Below are 26,406 nucleotides of genomic sequence, written 5' to 3' on the forward strand. Positions count from 1 at the left end.
GTTTTTGAAGTGGAGCATTTAATAGTGAAGCTACGGGATTTTGCCATGTACACATAAAATAAATAAACCATTAATAATACAATTCTGTTTTTGAAGTGGAGCATATAGTAGTGAAGCTACGGCATTTTGCCATGTACACATAAAATTTTAAGAAAACACTTTTTTTTAATTACTTAAGGCTACCACAGATTAACCATAATCTCTATGGACTTCATGCCTTGAACAAGCATTTTTAAACACTAATAGGAATGATTCTACGTCGTGAATTACTTTAATTTACTCACTTTTCAGTCTTTCCAGTTCCACTTTCATCACATTGACGGCGGCCACCTTGTGTCTGATGATGTTCTCAATTGTGCCCCCCTCCTCCTCGCTGGCTTCGGAGCCCCCCCACCCTCCGCGGCCACCCTCCTGGCTACCCCCCTCCCCACGTCCCCCCTGTCCACCCAGGGCCCCAACGTTGTCTATGGTCTGGGGCATAGAGACGGCGTCAGCCAGTGAAGAAGTCGCCGCGTGAAGATTCTGGATTTTTGCCACCTGCGAACTCTGAAACTAGTTAGAATCGTGTCAGGATAAGAATACAAAATATATCATTACATTTTCTAACAAAAAAGACAAAGATTCCCGAGTAACGAATAACTTGAAAATATTTAGAAAAACTCCTACTACCATCACTATAAGCGGATAATGTTGCTAATGTACTGATGGGGGTATAAACCAAATACAAATAAATATCAGTTATTTTCCAAAATTTAAAATATTGAATTACCAACGAAAGATATTAATTTATTTATAATGAGTCGTGATAACAATGGTCCTGCCGTTAAAAGGTTTGTAACCTTACTTTCCGATACATGCTTTTATTAGAAAAATGGAGGCGTTTCAACGGAAATATCAGCAGTATATGACTTAAATCATTAGTACTCATATGTGAAGAGTATTCTCAAGTGTGCATACCTGGCTCTCCAGATGCTGTCGCCTCATCTGCAGGTCCCGCAGCATGTCAATCTCCGCCTGGTCCGAGGACACCACCGCCACAGCCACCCCGCCTTTACTGCTGCGACCCTCCGAGGGTTCGCGCACAGTGGAGAGAGTTCGCTCATTCAGCTCACGCTCTCGAGAACTCGATGCTCGTTTGCGGGCTCCCTGGTTGTTCCAATTATACTGGGGAAATATATTATAGAATTATAGGGTACTTGTTATATGGACACATCATTCAAATTTAAATAAAAACCTATTTTCTTAACCTAACCTAACCTAACCTAACCTAACCTAACCCAACCCAACCCAACCCAACCCAACCCAACCCAACCCAACCCAACCCAACCCAACCCAACCCAACCCAACCCAACCCAACCCAACCCAACCCAACCCAACCCAACCCAACCCAACCCAATCTAACCTAACTGATCTAACTATCTGATTAATTCTTCAGTTTGAATTGAACACAATAATATGGTTCACTGAGCATTCATAAAGTGGTAACGTAGTAACTAATAATAATTTTTGTTAATTTATTTTTGTCCGTCATTCGAAAAAATTCGATTTTTGCGAAAATAAATCATAAAATTTCGTAAGTCTGAATTTGAAAGACAGCCGTGGCGGTAAAATGCCGAAAAATTTATTTTTAAGTGGTTTTACATCATCCTAATTAGTATTGTTATTTTGTAGATCTGAATCAATTTACACTGGAATGTCATATTTTTAGAAATTATTTAGATTATCTGAGTTTGAAGGGCCGAGAAAATTCGTTTTACGCGGAAAAATTTCGTATTTTTTACAATTTTACACCAAATATCAGAATTTAAAGGGTTTGGTTGCGAAATCTCTATTTACACGGAAATAGAGATTTCGCGATACATACTATAGTATTTTTATGAATTTAAAGGGTGTGAAAATTTGATTTATCAAAAATGTGTGGTATTTTTACGAATTTGCTTTAAATAACTGAGCCGCTGCTGTTTTCGGCTGCGAAAATTCGATTTACACGGAAATAATTCATATTAATACGAATTTACTCGAAAGATACTACCCGAATTTGAAGGGGAGGCTGAGGAAATCGATTTTTGGCGTCTTTTTTAATATGTTTTATAAAATTTCGAATTACATGGGAATTTGTTATTTCGAAATTTGATTTTCTTGTCCCGTGGATTTCGAATTAACGAGGTTCTACTGTAATAGAGAAGATCATTTCGTCTGTCTTTTTGCTGAGCGAAGACCTCAAATCACCCTTGTATTAAAATCAGGAATTTTTTAATAAGCTCCTTCCCACCAAAAGATCAAATTTGATCGTTTAAAAAAATTAATGTCATAATTAATGTAATGGTTCCCTGAATCCCATAACCGTATACCTGTTGATTCCTTGTTGCTTTTTACACAAGGAACATTACTATCCTGTTCAAAACCTTCTTCGGAATACTTTTGGATGTTTTGAATGCTCTTCATTATCATAATTAATGTTATTTTTTTTATATTATAGAAACAAACAGTACATGATTTACAGAGATGAAACAATATACAGGAATAAGATACTTCATGTTGAGTACCTATGATATGTTTCCTTGTAATGTTTGATAAGTGGTATGTTTATTCCTTAATTACCAGCTGACGTGTGTAGTATATAGGAGTGTGTGTAATGTATGTGTGAGTGTTTGTGTGTGTGTGTGTGTGTGTGTGTGTGTGTGTGTGTGTGTGTGTGTGTGTGTGTGTCTGTATGTATGCGCATTGAACAGTTTAAATTATCGACATGATGCCACATTTGAATTTGGGCAGTGAATCCGAAACAATGTCAATGTTAGAGTTTAGACAAATATTATTTAGAGTATGAAGAGCTCGGTTAATTGGCGAATTAGATGCTGCATTTGTTTTATAATTAAGCGTGTGGAATAGCACTGTATGTCGTGTACGTCTCAAAGGTATGTTGAAGTTAATAAGGGACAGAAGTTCGGTACAGTCGATGTCATTGTTTATAAATCTGTGTATAAATTTTGAGTCGGCTACCACTCGTCTTTGCTGCAAAGTTTCAGATGTACACTCAAAGTTATTGTTGAATTTGTAGGTACATAATATATTTATACGACCTATTAACGATATAGTCAATGTGCTTATTATATATAAGTTTGCTATCAAGGTAAACGCCGAGGTCTTTACATTCCGTTTTAGAGATGACAGGTTCATTGTTGAGTGAATATGAGTACTTAATTACGTGTTTATTTCTGGTGAATGTCATAGTGTGATATTTAGAAACATTGATATCTAGACACTTTGTAACGCTTCGCAGTCCGAAAGAGATCGAATAACTTTGAATATTTTCATGTCATCGGCATATAGTTCAATGTAATTTATATAAATGTTGAACATTAGCGGACCTAGGTAGGACCCTTGGGGGACACCAGATTTTACCTCGATAGATTTTGAGAAGACACCGTTGATTAAGATTACCTGATTACGGTTACTAATGTAAGATTTAATCCATCTAAGCAGGTCACTGTGTATACCAAGTAGGACGAGCTTTTTTAAAAGAATTGAGTGTATTACGCGATCGAAAGCCTCAGAGAAGTCTGTATACATAGTATCAACTTGCTGTTGTTCGAGCGTTGTTTTGAGATGACTGGGACAAGTCAATCAAGACAAAAAAAACTCACTGTCAGAGAGTTTTGGAAAGATTACTTTCACATCGTTACTTGTCTCAAGATGATTGACAAGGCGTGGGAAGGGGTTACCAAGAGGACCCTCACTTCGGCTTGGATGAAACTTTGGCCAGGAGGTGGCAAATTTATTCAATTATAATGCTATGTCACATTTTCACCAAAGTTTGAAGCGTCGGCAAAAACAATGGTAAATTATTTATGTTGAATATTAATACGATTTTTTTAATTGTTTTTGCAAATCGACATTGAATTCCAGGTTGCTCCTTAACAATTTATAAGTATGTAGTTTTATTTGAATAAACATAAAAACAAAGAAAATTGAGTATTTTTTGCCGTGGAATGCATTATCGTATTTTACATAGATTTTTATGGGAAAAATTTCATATTAAATAGTAGGAAATTTGTGATCATCTAGCTTTAAAATGAAATAATGGTTACATTATTGTTGTGCTGATTTCCATCGGTCACGTGAGGCAGCGTGGTTGCCACTCCGATCTGGTTAGAGCCGTAAACCCTGGCAGCCTGACCTTGATGGGCTAGGGGCTGGTGATGGTAGTTGGAAGGTCCCGAGGAGCCCTGGTGCTGTTGATGCTCGTGCAGGTCACCCCCCGAGGACCCCGCGTGATGCTCCTGATGGCCGTTGCGGGAGAGATGCATCTCAGCAAGTTGCTCCTTAGCATCGGCCTGGAAGGATAAATTCATTGTAATTAAACGTAGAATAAAGAAGAACATAATAAATGCTGTGTAATTACAGGGGGGGGGTGGTACATAAAAAACAAAAAAAAATGCTCACAACCTGATTAGCTGTTGGGACAGAGAGCTGGATAAGTTGTAAGTTCAATATTGTTGATTTTTATGAGAAAAAAAAAGTGTTTTATGTATAGTGATATGCAATAAATAAATAAATACAGCGTATGAGCCAATAATTTCAAAATACGTTTTTTTTGGCATTTTTAGTTGAACAGCACAAGCCGCATTGATTGGTGCTTTCAATTTTTTAAATTGACCAATAGGCTGCTTGTACTCTTAAAGTCAAAACACAAATGAACCATCCCCAGTACATAAGCAAGCAAGAGCGCAAATATCCCAAGATAGTATTTTTCCTGCCTGAAAATTTTTTTACAGTATTATACTTACACGAAATATATAAGAACACATACCTGATACTTAAGCAGTCTCTTCTGCTCTTGTAAAGCAGCTGCCAGCCGCAGTTGCGATATCTCCATGTTCGCCTTTAGTTCGTTCTGCCACAGGTCATTGTCGCTGTACGCCGACACGCTGCTCTGAGCGGAGGGGGGGCGAGGGATAGCCTCCTATAAGGCATGCAACGTCAGGGTTACCACAAATATAATTATCACAATAAAGGGGTCAACACTGATTCCAGTTTGATAGGAAGAAAGGATAGGGTTTCACAACATTGAACATGTCCCAACACAAACAAAATACATCAACACCGTCTCTGAATTTCTTGCATCTCTCTGCGAATTATAAATCTGAACTAATTAAAGTACTATATATTTAAAACTGAGACTGTACATTGTATTGTTTGTCGAACATGGCACCAAACTTATATCAAAAATACATTCAATGTTTTATCTTGCGTGTTATTTGAGTATGTTAAAAAGATTTAATCCAATCCAATCATACAATCAGGTCATCACACAATTGGTGACACGAAAACACACATCTTGTGTAAAACCAACATTATTTGTATATACACTTTCAAAAAGAGGCCAAAACGTTAGGTTTGCAAGACATCAAGGTTAAGAAAACAATTATACACAAATATTTTAGAATAAAACAGCTGACAAGAACATCTTTGCTTTGTTGAACATGTCAGCCTGCATTGGTATAGCAATGAAATTATCAAACATTTCAGTAATGCAGAAGTGATATCTATTAAGCGTTGATAATGATAAGAAAATCAAATTACATTTGTTATTTCAAATAATATCAATTTGTTTTTAGTATCTATGACAATAATATAGCACATTATATACCAACTGTAAAAGGGCAGAAGGGAATATGTAACACTTTTTATAAAGAGAATAAGGATTATAATATGTTAATTAATCTGTTAAAATCGAATGGACTCTTAACTTAAGATATTCGGCTTGTTCTCTCTTCATTGCATTATAAATAAGTCATAAACAAATTGGTAGGTGTCCTTGCTCTTTTGTTGTTAAATGCACCTTGAAAATGATTTCTAGCATTTAAATGTCACCCGGCACATCCAGTTACATCTACCTTGATAAGATTTTAAAATTAAGGTGAAATTAAATATTTTTTTAATTTATCACTATCACTTATATAATGCGTATTTCCTTTTGTCAGAATACCAAGAAGGTGATTTACGTGAGGCTACTTTCCTTCTGACTTTTCAGTCAATATTGTTGGTCATTGAAGAACAATTATTTTTTGTGCTAACAACGGTTACGGTTAAAGATCAACATACCTCTAACTTGAATTAGTGAATCTAAAAACACCTACAAATGAAACCTTAACTATCCAAAAGTAATGTTTGCGCATTTATAAGGGTTATTGTATCATTGTATCATGCAAAAACACAGCAACCAAACAGCAAAACAAATCAAACATCGGTAGCGGGAATTGTCCAAGCTTTGAGTACAGCTCCATCAATAATTCACCTGGTCTTTCAAGCTAGATTCACTGGCTTCCGTTACATCGGTGATAGTCACACTATCGTTGGACCTCACAGGAGTCCAATCCTTCAGAATGGACACTTCAGAATCTTGATTTTGAGAAGACTCCGAAGTCTTTGCTGTTTCAGGTTCGTGGCATACAGCCTTAGTCTCCAGGATGCCTTCATCTTCATCGTCTGACCATTTATCACCATATGCTGTTAGTATGTCTTCCAGCTTTTTCTCGCTGTCTTTGAGGTGGCTCAGGGTTGCCATCAGGTCTGCGACGTCGCTGTCGACCTCTTCCCTTTCACCTCTTTCAGGCTCCTGGCAAACACTCCCAACCGTCCCCATTAGCAAATCGTTACAGCGCCTCAACGAGATCAGTCTTGTTCGTAACTGTACAACATCAAATTTATTTCACGACGTACATTATTCAACTGGTTGAAGTAAGGAAGTTGTTTAATTCTATAGATAACATTATAATAACATGATAATATTTCCTATTACAGTAGAACCCCGTTAATTCGAAATCCAGGAGACTTAATGAATTTTCATGTAATTTGAAATTTTAAGAAAACAAAAAAAGTGGCGAAAACCAAGTTTCGCGGCCGTCTCTTTAAATTCGGAATAGGTTCTTTGGTGTAAATTCGTAATAATACGACTTATTCCCGTGTAAATCGAATATTCGCAACTGATTTCCGTCGCGGTCGGCCCTTCAAGTTCAGTTATTCAAAGTAAATTCATACTAAAACGAAATATATCCAGTTTTTCGCAGATTCAAATTTTCAAAGTAAAATCGTAAAAATACAATATATTTGATCATAAATCGAAATTTAAAAAAAAGTCGTACTTCGAATTTAAAAAACATTATGTATTAAAATAATTTTCTGGCGAAAATTTCAATTACGCATTTTTTCGAATCACTGGGGTTCGAATTATCGGGGTTAGGTAGTGATAAGAATACAATAACTTGGGTCAGGTTAGTAATATAATATAATAACAATTTTGGTAGCCATAGCTCTAGTATTTCAGTAGTTGGCTTTTTATGCTTATTTTATATTTATATTGAGAAGTTGTGAATGATGAATACATGGAGCAGGCGAAAGGGTTTGTGTATTTGGAGAGAAGAAGTGGAAAGGCTGATAGTGATAATGAAAGAAGGGTAAGAGTAGGTACATAACTCCATTAATAGAGGACTGAACAACAATGGAGTGTGGGTACCTACCCTGATGTATGGCAGTGAGGCATGGAACTGGCAGAGGTGTATGTGTGGTAAAACCACGTATGATAGTGTGAGAAATGAGTAAGATTAAGAAAGGGACATTCAGATGGTTTGGGCTAGTGATGCAACAGAGCTCTGCTTCCGCTTCTGCAGAAGTTCCGCAAGTTTTTCACTTCCGCTTCCGCTTCCACTAAGATTTACTTTTGACATCTGTTTCCGTTTCTGCTTCCGTTCAGACACTTCCGTTGCATCACTAGTTTGGGCATGTAGAGGGAATAAACGAAGAAAGGAGTGTAAGGAGAATATATGACTCAAATGTGAATGGTAGAAGAAGTCAGGGACGCCCAGATACTTGAGTTGGGCCATGTCAAGAGTCAGAATAATAGAAGAGAAAGAATGTGAATGGGGCAAGGAGTGTGTGCCAAGACCGAGTTGTTTGGCGGTCCTTCCTCTCTGCCTCCCTTGCAGAGAAACAGTGTGATGGTTAGTTAGTTAGATAACCCAATCCGACTCATAACATTCTTGAGAATTCATGGCAAGATATGGCACTGGCGCATCTCTTCAAAGTAATACTTTAAGTTTGAATAAAGCCCCCCTGCACGCTACTATAAGTTTGTTGGGCAATCTGCACGGATGAGCTTCAGTAAATCTGATGGGGGAATGGCTCACCTCATCCTCCGAGTTCCTCATGCTGTCCACGAGGGTGGAGGTGACACGGATGTACTCTCGGATCTGTCCGAGACGCTGCTCCACACGAGCCGTGTCAGGGCAGGCGGCCACCATGCTGTCTCCGGTGGAACGCGCAGCCTCCGTCCGCGGGAGCTGATCATGGAAAACATCTCGTTGAAAATATCGATTCCATCAAAAAACAGAAAAGTTAGGAGAAGTGAAAAAAAAATACCTAACTAAACTAATTTAACCCCTAACCTATTTTTTTTTTTTTTTTAAAGAAAGACAAACATTCCCGGGTTACGAATAACCCAACAATGTTTGAAAATCTCCTACTACCACCACAGAAAGCCGAAAATGTTGCTTGTGTTGTGATGGAGGACTTAGCCAGCCGAGGAATCGAACACGCGACGCTCGGGTGAGACCCAAGCGCTATGCCCACTCAACCACTGACCGGTCATTTTATCTGTTCTGTTCATATTCTGTTTGTTCTGTTCTATTATTTTATCTGTTCTGTTTTGCCATCGTTCTGTTTTATCCGGTTCCCGAAAATATTGCAGAAAGAACTCATTATCATTGGAATTGTTGACAATTTGATTTTATTAGTTGTGGCAATCCAATTATTTTGGAAATCTGCCGACTTAAATTGGTATCATACAATTTTAATATTAATTCTATGCAAATAACATTAATAAATACACATCGTCACTATGGTTTGACAAGGTTCTAACTGACAATTTGGACCAAAATAACCTTTGAATGGGAAACCGTTTCTTTAGCTCATATCTATGTCCAAAAGTAATTCTGTTGAGTATTAACAAAGTTAGTAATGTGCCAGAGTTCTAATATCAGACTTTTATTTTTAATTTATTTTGACAAAGATCTGTTCTCCAACTTTCTGACATCATCTTTAAGAAATATAACGGGCAATATGTCAGATGCCTGAAGGGTTAATAATAATGAAAATAAAGACACAACAAAACTTTGAAACAAACCATTTTGTTTCTAACTGTGAGTTAGGAACAAAATGTCAGTTGAACAAGGATCAAAAAGGACGTTATAACCTTGTAAAATTATATACGAGGGTGATCTGAAAAGTTTCCGACCTCAACGCAAAGATGGCGGTACTCGTCAATAAAAGTTAGTGAATGTAGTTGTGCATCTTTTGACAGTTACTCACCAAAGTTTCGGCCATTTTGGACGTGCAGTTTTTAGTTTACAGTCGTTTGAGTGAGTCGATGTGTGTGTTTTCGTGAAAATGGAAAAAATTGAGTATAAAGCTGTTATTAAATTTTTGTTTTTGAAGGCAATACGCCTACGCAAATCAAAGATGAGTTGGACTCTGTGTATGGGGACATCATTTACCACAGTGAAATTTTAGTAAGCTGAATTTAAAAGTGGCCGTAAGAGCATGGGAGACGATGAACGTTCAGGACGTCCAAAAACTGCAACTACTAACGATAACATTGCTAAACTTCACCAAATAGTGTTAGACAACCGCCGAATTAAAGTGAGAGAGATAGCAGAGGTTATGAAAATGTCCAAAGAACATGTCTGTCACATATTAAATCAAGATTTAGACATGAGAAAGCTGTACAGAAAGCTGTTGGGTGCCGAGTTTGTTCACGTTAGACCAAAAACGTGTTCGAATGAACATTTCCAACGCTCTGTTGGCGCAGTTTAGGCGCAATAAATCCGAGTTTTGGTGCCGATTAATTACTGTAGATGAAACTTGGATACACCATTATACGCCAGATGAGGAGGCAATCACCTTTGTGAACAATTATTTTGCAGAGAAAAACGCCGACTACTATTTGGACGGGTTAGAGAGATAGGAGAATCGCTGGGAGAAGTGTGTAGAGTTACAAGGAGACCATGTAGAAAAATAAAGAAAAAAATTCTTGTTTCATTGTTAGGTCGGAAACTTTTCAGACCACCCTCGTATTGTGTCCTTGCTGGTCGAACTTGGTTCTAACTTCACAAGTAGGTATGTTCAAGAATAAAAATATACATCCAATTTGTACATTTATTTTCTTTGTTTGTAGTGAAGAACTAAAATACTATTAACACATTAGATCAAACCATAAATTTAGCAATTGTTATGAGAAATTGACATTGTAATGTTTGGAACCCCATAACTCAGAATAAGGTAATGTTCAGTTACAACCTTGTCAAATTAAAGTGATGATATACAGTAGAACCTCTCATAATGAGCTTCATTCGTTCGTTATGTGAAACACTCATTAAACCAAACAATTTTTCCCATATAAATCAACTAGCTGACATGTAGTCGGTGATGCTCGACTTTTCTCTACTTTCAATAAATAAAATATCCTTGTATTATATATATAAACCTTCCGGAAGAAATTCTCTAAAACTCTAAATGATACTAAAAACCCTATCACACTCCGTTGCATAGTTTAGAAGGACTAAGCTCACAAACAGAGAAGCGGATAGTGACTTTGTTTATACTATTTAGAGATGTAAAATACTATAATGCATTCCATGCCAAAAATACCCAATTTTTTTTACATTTATTTAAATAATTACGTTGCAACAGTTTCCCATGCTTTTAGCATTTCTCTTATTGCGCCAGAAAACTGTTGCTCTGCTACTTCCTCCTCCTCCACTAACAAACTCACCTCCATAACTTCTTGGTGTGAAACCAATGCAACTCCATAAGCTCTTCTGTGGTCAGCTCTTGAGTGTGCTCTTCCACAAGCTCATCAATATCATTGTTATCCACCACATTTGACAACGCTCTTTGTCTAAATTTTCACAAAAAGTTAAAATATTATACCATGTTATGTTCCTGTTGATTCTGCACCATATTCTCATTGCCGTGTGTCTGGCCGTTGCCGCCATTCTGGTAGACAGAATCATGGGGATCGTGGGCGGTGTTGGTGGGCTTTGGGCCGCCGCCGGCCGGGTGGGGACACACGGGGGCTGTGTTACTGTAGGAGCCCTCGCGGCTCGACGAGGAGCCCCGCACGTTGTTCCTCGCGCCCGAACCCGAACTATTCTGAATGACGAAATATACAATTTAGACTATAATTAATATAAGATAAAATATTTATTTGTAAATGTCTTGTAATTTAATAATTATCATCCATTTGTTGGCTATTTGATGGCCTCTGTGGTTGAGTGGATACGAAGTAAATTCATTCAAATTAACTTATTTAGGGTTATTTCATAATAATTTATTAATTTAAAAATAATACATAGTATGTTAGCGGCACGTTCCAAGGCGGTAGATACTTTCAGTATCTCCCTGGAATTAAGGTACTTCCCCACCTTCCTCTTCCCATCTCCTTCATCTTCCCACTACCTTCAGCATCACAACATAACTCAATTGGGGATACCATAGTCTCACTGGCTCCAGACGGTTGGGAGGAGTTTATTATTGTGACTTGTGAAAGTTGTTTCAGAGTTCAAAGCCTATATCAAACTGTATCAAAAAGGGCTAAATGTATTTTAGTTTCTTAAATCCTTTAACCCTTGGTGTACGCAAGCTAATTGCGGCGCTGTCTATAGTGCTTCAATAAAATAAGAATTTATGAATATTTATATTACGTACATAAAGAGAAATAGACATGGATAACCTAGTATTATTATACAGAGCTATTGTTTATGAAAGTTGTGTTTATTAAAAAGTACACAATCCAGGATTCAAATTCGAGTCTGCGCACACCAAGGATTAATATTTATTTATTTATTATTCATTGGCGCCCTATCAGGCTTTTACAAAGGAAATTGACAATTTATGTGTGTAAGTGTAACATAATACATGAATAATAGCTAACTATATACATAAGTTACTAACTCAGTCTAGTTTCTGCTGCCGTGCAGCTCGCACGGACAGAAATTTCGATAAACTCAGTAACCACAAACCACAGTGATACCCAGTTTAACATATTGTTGTTGCAAAAATAAAGCAGGCTGGCTGCGTTTAGTCACCAGACAGCCCGCAAAAAAATAACTCATTATGGACCGAAGTGTCCAATCATTAATTGACTCAATTAAAATTGAAATTGGAAAATGCTCATCTGTCAAAGAGGCAAAACAAAGAAGTAACATAGAACAAGATATACACCAGCTAGAGGAAATATGGTGCAAGGAAAAACTTCAACTACAAGAAAAAATAATTGAGCTACAAAATAAACTTATATTAAATGAAGAAAAACATTCAGAAAAAATTGAAAATTATTTAAGGAAAAAAAGGAATCAATTAATACAACGTACAACAAGTCAACCCTCTCAATACCTATACCAGAGGCCAAATACTCATTAATAATTGCAAGTGAAAATACTAATACAACTTCTGATGATATTCGAGACATGATAGTTAAAAAAATTAAAACATCGCATTTGGGGATTGCAGTAAATGGAGTACAAAAAGCATCAAATAAGAAACTAATCATCTCTTGCCCCAAAAATGATCACGCAAAAAAACTAACAGAAGAAATAAATATAGTCTTCAAAAATAATTTGATCGCGAAAGAATTAGAAAAAAAAAATCCTAAACTATTCATCAGAAACCTACCTATCGACCTATCAGAAGAAGAAATAATAGAATCATTAAAAACCCAAAATGATGGAATTAAAATCATCATGGATGAAAATCCGAAAAACTCAGTAAAATTAGTAAAAATGCTTAAACCAAAAGGACAAAACAATCTTACAAACTATATAGTCGAAACAAGTGGAAAACTTAGGAAATATCTCATTTCTAAAGAGAAAATTAATATTGGATACCACAGAGTGCGGGTGGAGGATGCTAATCCAATAATGCAATGCTTCCATTGCCTGAGATTTGGAAATTCAGCTGTCAACTGTTTTAATAAGGACAAGAATGCTTCGTGCCTGCACTGCGCCATGGACCATCCTTGGAAAGACTGTCCCAATAAAAACAAAGAAGAGAAATGCAAAAATTGTGATTTCCAAAACAACACTTTCAAGTCAACAAACGATACAAATCATAAAGCAAATAGCAAAAATTGTATGTATTTAAAAAAAATGATGACTATTGCCCAAGGGCGTATAAATTATGAATAGGTATGTACCTACTTTAACATTCTTAATAACTAACTTTAAAATTCTTAACGAGATTAAAAACTCAATACCAAAATTTATATTTTTGTTTCAAATACGCTTGTTTTCTGACTTTTCACACTTTTCTGACTTTTCGCACAATTTAGCTATTAATACTAAAACTTTAAAACAATTGAGAAACATTTCAATGTTATTAATCTACCATCGAAGAGATAACGATTTATCAGTAATATCCAAAAAATATTTAATTAACTATTTCTGTAAAATTTTAAGACAAAAACAAAGCATTAAAATATTAGCCTACTCTCAAAGTGTTAATGTTTGTAAAATATTATTTATACAAAACAAAATTAATATACTACATAGTATGTATCATCTTTATAATATCATCACTAGTAATATAATGCTAAGTTGTTCAATATTGTCACCAAATCTATTTCAAGTCAACCTTGATATTATCCGTGAACATATGCTGCTAATTTATAGTTTGTCATCAAAATCAAATTCATTTTTGACAATTAGTTATAACAATATTATTTCCTTATTTCTTTAAAAATGAATAATTTCTTCACTGAGGAATTAGATAAAACGCTTAATATTTCGGAATATATTTGTCATACTTTAAAAGATTGTAATAAAATCGTGGATAAAATAACAAATTCATTCTCTGTACTCCATTTAAATATCAGATCAATGAAACAAAATTTCAATGAATTTTTACTCTCAATTAATTTACTAAATCATAAACCGGACGTTATAGTTTTAACTGAAGCATTCACCAACGTATACAATAAATTTTGCATACCAGAATATACCTACTTCGCAACATCTTGTGCTATTAATAGAAATAGTGGTATTGTTGTATTTGTTAAATTTTGCCATTCAAACATCGCAGTGGAAGAAGTACCTATGCAGCGAGTTAATTGCTTAGATATTAATCTAAATGTAAATAAAATGTGTTTTAATATTATTGCAATTTACCGAACACACGGATCAAACGAGTACACATTTATGGATGAATTGAGAAGCATTATCTTATCAAAAAAAAATAAACAGAACATAACAATAATCGGCGATTTCAACATAGATGTTTCAAACGAAAATAGTAACAGAATAAAAACTGAATTTATCAATTATATGACGGAAATGAATTTCATATTGTGTATAAATTTTTTTTTTTTTTTTTTTTAATTTTAGCGACTATATAAGATAATTGTTACATACAAAATATAATGGTGAAATTAAGTATAAAATATTGTATTTCTTAGTCCTCCTCACTAGGGGGTCCTGTGCCGAGGCGGACTAAAGTTATTTAAATATGGTTTATTTGTCTTCTATGTCGTTTTTAGTGTCTTCTATGTCGTTTTTAGTGTCTTCTATATCGTTTTTAGTGTTTTCATTAGGGTTTTTTCATTGACCTCTTTCAGCCATATTTTTATTAATGATTTGTATTCATTAGGATTTTTTATTAGTTTTATGTCTTGGGGAAGGATGTTATGGAGTTTTGTTGCAAAGTATGTATAGTTTCTTTGTCCGAATGTGGTTTTATAACTTGGAATATTTTTTATATCATTTTTGTTCGATCTAGTGTTATGCATACACAGTCTAGTAGAGGATTTGTTATTTTTGAAGAGCTTCAATAATATATTTTTGGCATATATTTGCTGTACATTTGGTACGTCAAAGGAATTGAATATTTCAATTGAAGGCGTTCTAATTGGTACTTTCAATATGGTCTTTATGATTCCTTTTTGAATCGTATTCAGGTTGTGTAGGTACGTATGTGTAGCAGATCCCCATCCTATGATTCCATATTCAATTCGAGAATGACATAATAAATATACTAGAGAAATTACGGGTCAACGTCCATCTTGTATCGATCACATATGGAGTAACACTAAAGATACCGACAAATTACACACGATAATATTAAAAAATAATATTACTGATCATCACACTTGCATCTATATACAAAAACTTAATATTAATAATCATATTGATTTAAAATGCAATACTTTTACAAAAAATTCACTAAACCATCATAAATTAAACCTAAAAATAAAAACAGAAACATGGCGTTCCGTATTAGAATCAACATGTGCTGAAACATGCGCAAATATTTTTGATAATATACTATGCAATTATATTACAGCATCAACAGATATTAAAACCATAAAAATTAAATCAAAATTCAAAAAAATAAAACCATGGATTTCACATGGCTTAATCGTGTCTATTAGAAAAAAAGAAGAGTTATATCGCTTGACAAAGAAATTTCATTTAGATAAAAAAATATACACAGATTATAAAAAATTTAGGAACAAATTAACCTGTTTACTAAAAACAACTAAAGAGAACTTTTACAAAAATGAAATTTATGTGGCTAAACAAAATGTAAAACATATATGGAAAACAATAAATGAAATAAATAGTAGAAAAAACAAAAAAACTCAAATTAAAAAAATTAATATCGGAAAAAATTCTATTAATGCCCTAATGGAACCGACAAAATGTGCTAATGCCTTCAATAAATATTTCGCTAACGTCGGACAAAATTTAGCTACACGAATCGATGAAAATTATAAAATAGATAATTTCGAAAAGGACTGTCACAAACAAAATAATCTGTCAGTTTTCAAACCGGTAACAACAGATGACATAAAAAATATTATTAGTGAATTAAAAGGTGCATCTGCACCAGGGTTTGATGGAGTCACAGTAGAAATATTGAAAAATTATAATGAATTATTAAGCATTCCAATTACACACATTATAAATATTAGTTTAAATAGTGGAATATTCCCCTCCGTTTATAAAAAATCTATTGTAACACCCGTTTTTAAATCTGGCAGCCCTGAAGAAATATCAAATTATCGACCCATATCTGTTGTCTCAAACATTGCAAAAATTTTCGAAAAGATCGTAAAAAAGCAACTTTTATACTATATTGAAAACAATAAAATAATTAGTCCTAGCCAATTTGGATTTAGAGAGAAACTAGGCACTCATGATGCCATTGCAGAACTAACTTCAACTATATACCGTGCATTAGATAAAAAAAATAAATGCCTTGGCATTTTCATTGATTTACGTAAGGCTTTTGATAGTATCTCCCATACAAAACTAATTAATAAATTAAATGATATCGGTATTATTGGTAAGGTAAGGTATTGGCTGCAAAGCCATCTAAGAAAAAAAGTAAAAGAAACCAAAAAGTAAAATTAAATAACTCACTTAGCGTAGATGAAACTTTAGAATTTGGAATTCCCCAAGGGACTGTTATTGGACCAATTTTATTTATAATTTACGTTAACCATATGTTTAAATTATCACTTAATGGTAAACTTATATCCTTTGCTGACGACACTGCAATAATTATCGAAAAAAAGACATGGATCGAAATTACCAATGCAGCGAATCAGGATATGAAGGTTATAAAAAATTGGTTCGATGGCAATTTATTATCACTTAACACAGAAAAAACATATTGTATTCCTTTCACTCTACAAGAAGATGTGCCAAATAACCTAATTAACATAACAATTCATTCTAAAAATTGTGTAAATGACGGTACATGTAATACGGACTGCGCGAAACTAAATCATAAATCCAATATAAAATATCTTGGTATCTAGATAAAAATGTTAAATGGAAAGACCATATTAATCTCACTGTTGAAAGAATAAGAAAACTTATCTATATTTTCTATAATATACAAAATATTTTAAATAAGAAAACTATCAAAATTGTTTATTATGCATTAATTCAGTCCTTATTGCAGTACGGGATTATTGGGTGGGGAGGGGCTTTTAAGGCTTCTTTACAGCCAATAATTACAATTCAAAGAATAATTATAAAAATCATCCTTAGAAAACCATATGACTCCCTACTTTAGAGATATTTCAGGAATTCAATGTACCATCTATAACAGAATTGTATAAGAGAATCGCTTTATATCAAATTTATAAAGAATATTTTATTTATAAAATGCACCCCTCAGATAGCATAAGCAATAGATTCAAAACTAATGGCTTAATAGCCATTCCTATGCTTAGAACGACCACGGCTCAGCACCACTATTCATATTTAGGTGTGAGATGGTACAATATATTATTGTCCAAAAATAAAATTAGTGTAACCGAAACTGTGAATTATGAACAATTCAAAAAGTTAATTAAGTCCCTCAAATTGGATAATGATATATTGTACCCCTAATTTTCTTACACTTACTCAATCTGTAAAAAATATATATTAATTTGATTGTCTTTAAAAAAAAACTATTTTTCAAAAATTTTCTTGATATATTGTACCCTTAATTTCCTCACGCTTACTTAATCTGTAAAAAGATGTATTATTTTAATTATCTTTAAAAAAACAATTTTCTAATTTGTGTACCCATGTTAATATTATGTTTGTATTTATTTCAAAAGTTTTTGATTATTGTTTAAAAAATCATTAGAACTAAATGTAAAGACTCCTCCCATAAACACGAGCTCCTGGAGCTCAACTTATGGAGAAATAGAATAATAACGAAAAAATTATTTATAAGTCTGCATATTGTAATCATTTATAATGTTAAATAATAAATAAAAAAAATAAAAAAAATATAACAAACAATTGACCAGTTATAAGTAGCCGAGTAAAAAAATGGATCAGGTTCCCACGCAGGTGTGGTGGGTTCAATTCCGCCGCTACCTAAGTCCTCCATCATTGTACAAGCCACATCTTCCTCTTGTAATGATGGTAGTAGGAGTTTTTCAAATATTTTCAGGTTATTTGTGATCTGGGAATGTTGATCTTGCTCATACCATATTCTGATTAGAGTTTGGCGTGGTGGGGTTCACTATCATGATAGCCGTGTGACTGGTGTGGGGGCTGTGTCCCCCTAGGATGCTGCCGTAGGGGGCGCTTTCCTCGGCACTGTCCAGCAGGTCGCGCTGGCGGAGCACCAGAGTGCGGGGCTGCGGGCGGACTGGCACGAACCTGCTGCCGCCTTCGTGAGTCGTGGAAGAATCTAGGTGGATACATTGATTAGACCACAATAATAGGTGGAGACACGTCAACATAATGCATGCATCATTTTGTTATGTGAATACAGCACAACAGTCCACACTGCTCCCAACCATCTGGAGACAGTGGAATTACAGCATCCCAATGGATAGTGAGCAGAGGAAGGAGAAGGGTAGAGGAAGGTGGGAAAGTACTTGGCTATTCAGATTTAGTCACCAAACAAGGCCAAAAGCCAGTTCAAGCAAAGTATCTATTCTGATTGGTGGTCTTTCTCCAGGGCAATACTGGGCATAGCATCCACTCTGCATAAATATTTAAAGTTTTTTTTTATGTGAATACTGCACATGAGTCATGTCTTCAAAAAATTTCATACCAATTTAAAGAAACATTTTGAAAACTTTTTTTAAAGCTTTTTCTTCCTCACTCCTTCCCCTCCCCAGTACTTTCAGCCCCACAACACACTACAACTGGGGATGCCATATTCTCACTGGTTACAGGCAGTTCAAAGAACCGGACCTCATGTCCAAATTATGTTTCTAGTCTTCTCTTATATAAATCGAAAGCAAAATTTCCTGTAAAATCATAATATTTGTAAGTAGGTACTTAAATACCTACCTACTTAATTAATAATCAATTCACAGTCTATCAATATTTTTTCCATGCAGTGTCAATTAACAATAAACAAATTTAAAGTAGACAAAGAGAACTGCAACGTTCAATACAAAATTAGGTAAGTTGCTGAATTCCGCCTCAACATGCAATTAAAAAAAAAATAACACTAGATTTCAACTTACTTACTACTGGGAATAACTATTTAAGTCAGTGGAGATGTAAAACATAAACAAAATAGGTTTTTAGGTTGGTTAGTTTTTAGATTCTCACGGCCAAAAGCATTTTTGTTGTTTGTTTTTGGGGTGTTATGCTGTGTTGCGCTAACTCCTTCTTTAGCCGACGTTTCGGACAGCGTTGCAGTGTCCATCATCAGGGCAGATCCGGTAGATCCGAAGATGTGTCACATCACACATCTTCGGATCTACCGGATCTGCCCTGATGATGGACACTGCAACGCTGTCCGAAACGTCGGCTAAAGAAGGAGTTAGCGCAACACGGCATAACACCCCAAAAACAAACAACAAAAAAGGTTTTTAGGTTGTAAATTTTTTGGTTATTTTAATAATTTATGCGTATTTCCTAACCTTCAAACATAACTTCGATTGAGAAAAAATGGAATGCAATGCATCTTTTACCATCTCCCCAGACATAAACTAAGTTGAAACCAAGTGCTGTTATTAATTTTTTTGCATAATAAGCGTGAGGCGGAATTCGGAAACTTTATTCAAAATTATTCCAAGTACAATCTACTTGTAAATAATTCAGTTAACATAATATGGTTGTAATACAAAATGTAATACTAATACACTATTTTATACATGTGATAACATTAATTGAGTAATCATGGGAAATATTATATAGACTTGAATACCAACCTAATTCAGCGAAATCATTGTCTGTTGGTATGTTGGTCGGCTTGCGGGATTTGTTCTGTGATGATCTCGTATTATGTTCGGATACTGACAGCCAATCCACAGATGTCTGTTATTGGAAATACAATGTTATTAAACACCCAATTATAAACACAATGTTGCTGAGAGCAGAATGTGAATCATTCATGTGAATTTATGTAAATGTGTTATGGCGAGACACTTGATATACCTATTAATAACAACATTCACAAAATATTTTAACACGTAGGAAGACACGTAATTGTAATTTGTCAAACAAATTGCTAACACGAATAAGAACAGAACTTAACACTGAGAACATATCTCAGGGTGAGCAATTTTGTTAAAAATACAAGTTGGGAGTATTTATAAATTACTGTCATTGTGAAATCCACCATATCTAAGGCTTCTTTTTAACAACATTTTATCAAATACCGTACCTTCAAGAAGGTCCTTTTTATATCAAAATGGTAACTTCGAATTCTAGAACCTGGCCATAGTTACACTGTGTTCTATGCACTGCCTACTAATTTTGGAACATCGTAAGCAAACTTATCTAAATTTAGAAGTCTCGTGTGGCAAAAGCGTGTAAGAGAGTTTGGCATTAAGTCAGCAAAATTCAAACAGTTACCGCCTTTTCAATCTGATATACAAATTGCACCGGTGGAATATGAATTGCACACAATTATACGAAATGCCACCACTGCAAGTTCAGTATGCAATTTTGATGATTCTAAAGTGTCTACAAATATTTTGCTTACCGTCATAATATTTGTAGAGTGAATATCTCTACGGGTAGGTGTGACAACTTCTTGAGGAACATTGGAATTATTTCGAGCCTTTGTTTTAGGCACCGTGCCTGTTTGGCGATCGCTCCCTCCAGAGGCCATAATCGTTTTCAGAATGTAGCTGTAACATGTAACACCCAATTATACATTTTCCTTCATAAACGGATGAAAAAATGTTATTCCATATATGCCGCACTTCCGATTAGACAAAAATGCCACTTTAAACGGTGGTTATAGTTTCCGTAAATATTTTTTACACATGTCCAGCGCAAATTGAAAAGCCACACAAAATCATCATAGAATTCCAACTGTCAAGCTAAAATGAAAATGATCAAAATAAGATCAAAATAGTTGCCTTATATAGAAGTATTATAATTTACTCCGGTAAGCAGGTACCCCTTTCAGGTGAAAGTTTTTTTTTTTTTAGGTACTATTTTTGCAAAAAAATATATTGTCATACGAAAAAGGTATGGTACATGGTTAATAAGCACATTGAAAAAAATACTTTGTCTCAGTTAGATAATTATGAGAAGTAAGTATTTCAGTTTCCGGGAATGGAAAACAAGGCATTTTAATGTTTACGATTGTGCACTTGGCGGCCATTGTTATTGCTGGGAATGTTTTAAGGTTAGTATTATTTCTTCGCTTATTTAACCAAAAACATAAATCTTAGAATTAAAAATTGCTTTTTCATTTGTTTTTTTTTTTTTAATTAACAACCTCTATTTAAAATTGTTATGTCAAAACATGGCGCAGAGAAAAGACAGAAGATCAGGTTATGCGTTTTTTTAACATAATAGCTATTGAAATTTATTATTTTCCATTTTCGGTTACTGAAAAACTTGTTTCTCATTGTTATCTAATAAATCGTTTTTTTTTAATAAAAATTAATCGTGCCTTATGATCGTTTTAGACCACACCTTTTTTCATCCAGTTTGTCTAATACCCCTTTCTCTCAGGGCGATTTTAGTTGATCAAGTCGGAGTTGAATGACACTTGAAAGCTAATCGACAAGTGTGAACAGCCTTTTATCAGAGTTGATCAAGTTTTTAGTTGCACGACAAAAATTGAAAGCCCGTCTACTTTTGTTGTTCAAGTATGAGTCATCGTTCGATTTTCCCGCCGAATCGAAACGTGTGAACATATGTTTCAAGTCGCTTGCGATTTTTATTTCCCTTCCGGTCATGAAAAAATGTATTAAGTGGTCGGATGACATGATGTTTAGATTTATCGATCTATATCAAAGCCATCCCTGTATTTGGGATCAATAGCAAGAATTTTACAAAAATAAGAATGCCCGTGACACTCCAATTAATAATATTATTTTTGTAATGTCACTGTAACTTAGTAGTTATTATTATTAAATAACAAATATCTGAATGTTTCAAAAAATTATATTTTTTTTACCTTCATAACAAATTTTAGGGCATCAACTACTGCAACGAACACTTCTTTTATAAACAATCATATCGTATTTTTTGGAACTCCGTGCATACATCAGACCTGAAGAAGAATCCCCCGTTGAATTTGTAACTTAGTTTTTGCTGGGACAGCCGCGCGCCTGTGTCCTGTTTTTGGATATTTTCTTGAATCTTAGACAACAGTACATCAAATTGTTCTTCCAAAGTTCGTAAATGATTGCGATAGCCTTCGGTATCTTCTAACGCCGTATAATTAAATCCTTATATTCCATTTTTTAGCCCACATAAGAAGGTTTTTGTGCTTTTTCATATTCTAAAGTTCGTTCCGTAAAAGGTCCGAAATCATAGGGACGCGCGCAGCAATAACTTCGCTTGACGCCATCTTGATTAACAAAATCGGTTCGAGCACTGCCATCTCTATAGAAGGCCGTGCTGTAGAAAACCAACTGACATTCAAAGAGTCCTGTTTTTGGGACTTCGTGGTAGCTTTTTTCTATGCGCCAGTATGGATTTTGTAGGCGTCTGGAAAGTGTGTGCAACTGGAACTGATTGAAGTAGTTATTTTACATTTTACATCACGTTTCTGCAATATTTATACTTCATTTTTGTAAAACAATACGTTGGTGGTTATATACGATCGTCAAGGTAAGACATTTTAAATATATTTACAATTTGAACGTAGTAAATGATGTTTTCAATAACTTTCATAATGGCGGATGACGCTTAGCTTTGGATCTGTACAGATTATCATTAGAAATGGTGTAATTTACTAGATAATATAATATAATCTACATAATAGTACTATGTAATAACATGTGTAGAGCTTTCTGAGAGAATAATAGGGCAATTCATAAGCCGCCACGTTTTTAGTAGGCACTTGGAAATGATACTTCGTTTCAACTCGATTGTTGATTTGTTTTCAAAGTGAAATTTGATTTGTTTTGAAAATACGTAATATATTTACTAATGGATATTATTTTCAGATGCCTCATAAGTGCTGTGTTCCCGGATGCAAAGCAAATTACACCAGTTCTCTGAAGAAGGAAGGAGCGGTTACCATCTTCAAATTTCCAGCAGAGGAAGAACGCAGACAGTCATGGATCAGGGCCATTCCTCGCAAACATTGGATTCCAGGTGCTTTCGCTGCCATTTGCATCAATCATTTTGACAAAAAGGATATTATATCGCACCCTAAAAAACCAAAATTGGCCATCGGATCTACACCAAGTATTTTTAAAGGTTTGCCAAGTTATTTAACAAAGAAAAAGGCACTGGATAGAGTGAATCCCGAAAATATGAAGTTAAAAATAAAACACCGACACGAGGAAGAAGTTGAACTTTTCTTTCAAAGTGACACAATAGTGAATTATAGTGATTTTGTTATAAATATGCAAATAAAAATTAAACTCGGTGAGTGGAATGTAAAAACTATAAATGACATAACATATTTATACGCCACAAACTTTGATAATGTAGATAAACATTTATATTTAAGTTCTCAAGTTGTAGTTGACCATAATCTGAATATCAAAGTATTTGTCGGAACAAATGAACTTTCTCATAGTGAATTGAAGTGATTATTCCCCAAAACTATGATATTGAGTTTATGGTCACAATTAGAAAATTTGTTGGTACGATATCATAATATTAATATAGATGACAATGTTAATTATGAAGACAAGAGTCAGAATACTGTAAATAATCATTTATTAAAAGCTCATATTTATTTAAAGTCCGCACTAGACGCTGCCAGTAGTCTTGAATATGAATTTAAAAACTCTTTAGAACTACTTTTAGATCAGGTTAGTTTATTAACATCAAAAAGGAGACGATATGGTACTACCACTTTAATCTTTGCTTTCATGATTTACTCGAGGTCTCCTACATGTTACAGATTAATTAAAAATGCAAAACAATCGTATCTCTTCAAATAAAAAAAGTAATACAAGAAAACTTATAACATATTGTAATTAGTTAATATTATAGTTAGGACGGGTTGTTTCGGAGAATTTGAACAATTCATCAAATTTCAACGTTCATTTTCGGGTTCTGTGAAAGTCCTATTCAAGTTCTGTTATTATATCTTTGTAGGCTAGTTGTTTGACAAAACTGAAATAAATACAGAACTTGAAAAAATCTTTCACAAAACTTGAAAATGAACGTTGAAATTTGATGAATTGTTCAAATTCTCCGAAACAACCCGTCCTTAGTGTTCATCTTTATTTTTTATCAATATTATTGTTGATTTGAAAGATATAGCAGTTGATCTATTTTGCTTACTTAATAATTTATATTCTATGTTACCTACTTTTGTAACATTTTATGTAACCTGTGTTTTGTTTCTTTATTTTTATGGACTCGGAATTTGTATGGTGGGTCCCCTCCAATGTTCCTATCCATATATTATAATACAAATATTGAAAATAATTGTATTGTGTATAATGTAATAAAATATATACTTGTACAAAAAATTCTTTTACTATTTATCCATGAAATTCTAAAATACGAAAATGGTCATCGTGTAAAGTGAGTAATTTATTTATGGTGTAAAGCGAAAATTTCCCGAATAGGTCCTGATTTGGGAATCGGTATGAAAAAAGTATCGTCTAAAGTCTTCGGATGTGAAGGCCAATTTTTTATCCAAACAATTAGGATAAAATTAAATAAAGAAAAAAATAATTTTTTTGAATAGAAATAAATTTATTATATAATAAATATAAATAAAAATTTTGGAACGATAAAAAATTCATTCCACTGTATTAAAAACGGCGAGCAGAGCAGCAACTTCTTCATGACCTGAAACGGTTTGAAAGGGAGATATGTAAATACGAATTTTATTGGGACCCCGCTAATATAAAAAAAATTAAAACAATTAAGCAAAAATGGTAAACATATGAAAGCACGACTCGTTGCCAAAATTTCTCGACAAATGCTTTAGTTTCAGTAAATTTTTTCAGGCCTATAACATATTAAATAAGAAAACAAAATGTGTTTTTAATAGTTTTCAGAGCTTACTTTGCGATTTTTCTCTATCGAGGGAATTTCATATAATTAACGTTTCAGTATAACAAATGTATAGATATTACATATATTAAAAAATAACATATATTTAAATTATAACTTAAAGAGTTATAAATTGGAAACTTGTTATATATCGATAGAAAATGGGAATGCGGGCGCTTAACCCTTAAATGCATGATTTATTTATTTTTCTGGAAAAAATATATTTTGTAGATATTTACATGCATATAATCAAGAAATACAAATATAGGGCAGGACGACGCAAGAAGATGCAGGAAGAGATTAGGAGAGCCAAGAAGAGTCAATAAAAAGCACATATTAATTCCTATGTCTGTGGTTGATTTATTCTGTAAAATATTATTGAATAACACATTTATGTTCAGATGAAGTTTGTTAAGAGAACACCAATTAATTAACCTGTTCAAATTATTTTGTAGACAGATACAATCTTCAGCGCTTTTGATTATTTTAAATATTTTTAGATCATCTGCGAAAAGTAACGCAATAATATCTTCATCAAATATATTTACAATATCATTTATAAACAGTAAGAATAGTATATAATAATTAGTTAAGGTTTATTTTTTTTTATGCTTCCGATTTTGTTGACGGGGTTAAATCTTCCCCATAGGAAAAACTAAACCCTTCCACTCACTTTTCCACAAATGATCATCTAGTCAATCAACATTATGTAAGTGCATTATATAAGCAAAATAAATACAAAACAATACAAGAACAACACGTCAACTCACAAGAGATCAAATGGCAAAATAATTCACCGACTCCAGATATTTTCATATCGCTCGGTCTGTTAGTATAGTTTTATCATAATATATTTTATAAAATTCGTTTTCTAAAAATTTTATCATAATATATTTTATAAAATTCGTTTTCTAAAAATAAATAATAAAAATAATAATAATTCGTTTTCTAAATTTTTTTTTATTAAATATCAAAATAATATACAAAAATCAAAAAGTCCCAATAAACTACTTTAAAGTAGTTTGTCATTGGGTGCTTTTACATATATATTATATATAATAATATTATCATTTACAACTCAACACACCTTAAGTGATATAAAGTCAAGCGATGAAAAAAACTAACATAAACCTTAACTAATTTTTTTTCACTTTTCAATAAAGGTTTGTTAAATTGTCATTTTGACGAGTTATACGGTATAACCAAAAAATGTGTATTGCATTTTGTCTCCAGTGACATTTTACAGTGTAATATTCTTTAGCATTTGGAAAGATCAAATAAAAAACTTTTTTAATAATAATTATAATGCTCTGGCCAGGGCTTTTTAAGTCCATATTTAATCGCTTAAATATAGAAATAGAGAAGATGATAGATAACAACACGGCACATTAAATTTTAAGAAACTATGTTTTTACTTATAGAAAAAAAAAGTACTGCATTTTTA

General features: G+C 33.7%; 1 protein-coding gene across 1 annotated transcript in view; it reads right to left on the bottom strand.

Annotated features, from left to right (window-relative positions):
- Positions 1-20,833, bottom strand: part of LOC149412188 (uncharacterized) — a 36,517-nt gene extending 15,684 nt beyond the window's left edge. Inside the window, exons 1-10 of the mRNA XM_089645678.1 lie at positions 20,512-20,833; positions 19,736-19,841; positions 18,047-18,252; positions 10,987-11,208; positions 8,187-8,339; positions 6,299-6,691; positions 4,811-4,963; positions 4,089-4,334; positions 958-1,164; positions 285-537 (exon numbers count right to left, since the gene is read on the bottom strand). Of these exons, the coding sequence (XP_089501804.1) occupies positions 285-537; positions 958-1,164; positions 4,089-4,334; positions 4,811-4,963; positions 6,299-6,691; positions 8,187-8,339; positions 10,987-11,208; positions 18,047-18,252; positions 19,736-19,841; positions 20,512-20,640 (2,068 nt within the window). The 5' untranslated portion in view covers positions 20,641-20,833. The remainder of the gene's footprint in view (positions 1-284; positions 538-957; positions 1,165-4,088; positions 4,335-4,810; positions 4,964-6,298; positions 6,692-8,186; positions 8,340-10,986; positions 11,209-18,046; positions 18,253-19,735; positions 19,842-20,511) is intronic.
- Positions 20,834-26,406: the final 5,573 nt, after the last annotated feature.

The sequence above is a fragment of the Hesperophylax consimilis genome, chromosome 23, assembly GCF_061612785.1.
Source record: "Hesperophylax consimilis isolate HC1 chromosome 23, BYU_Hcon_1.0, whole genome shotgun sequence".
Lineage (NCBI taxonomy): Eukaryota > Metazoa > Arthropoda > Insecta > Trichoptera > Limnephilidae > Hesperophylax > Hesperophylax consimilis.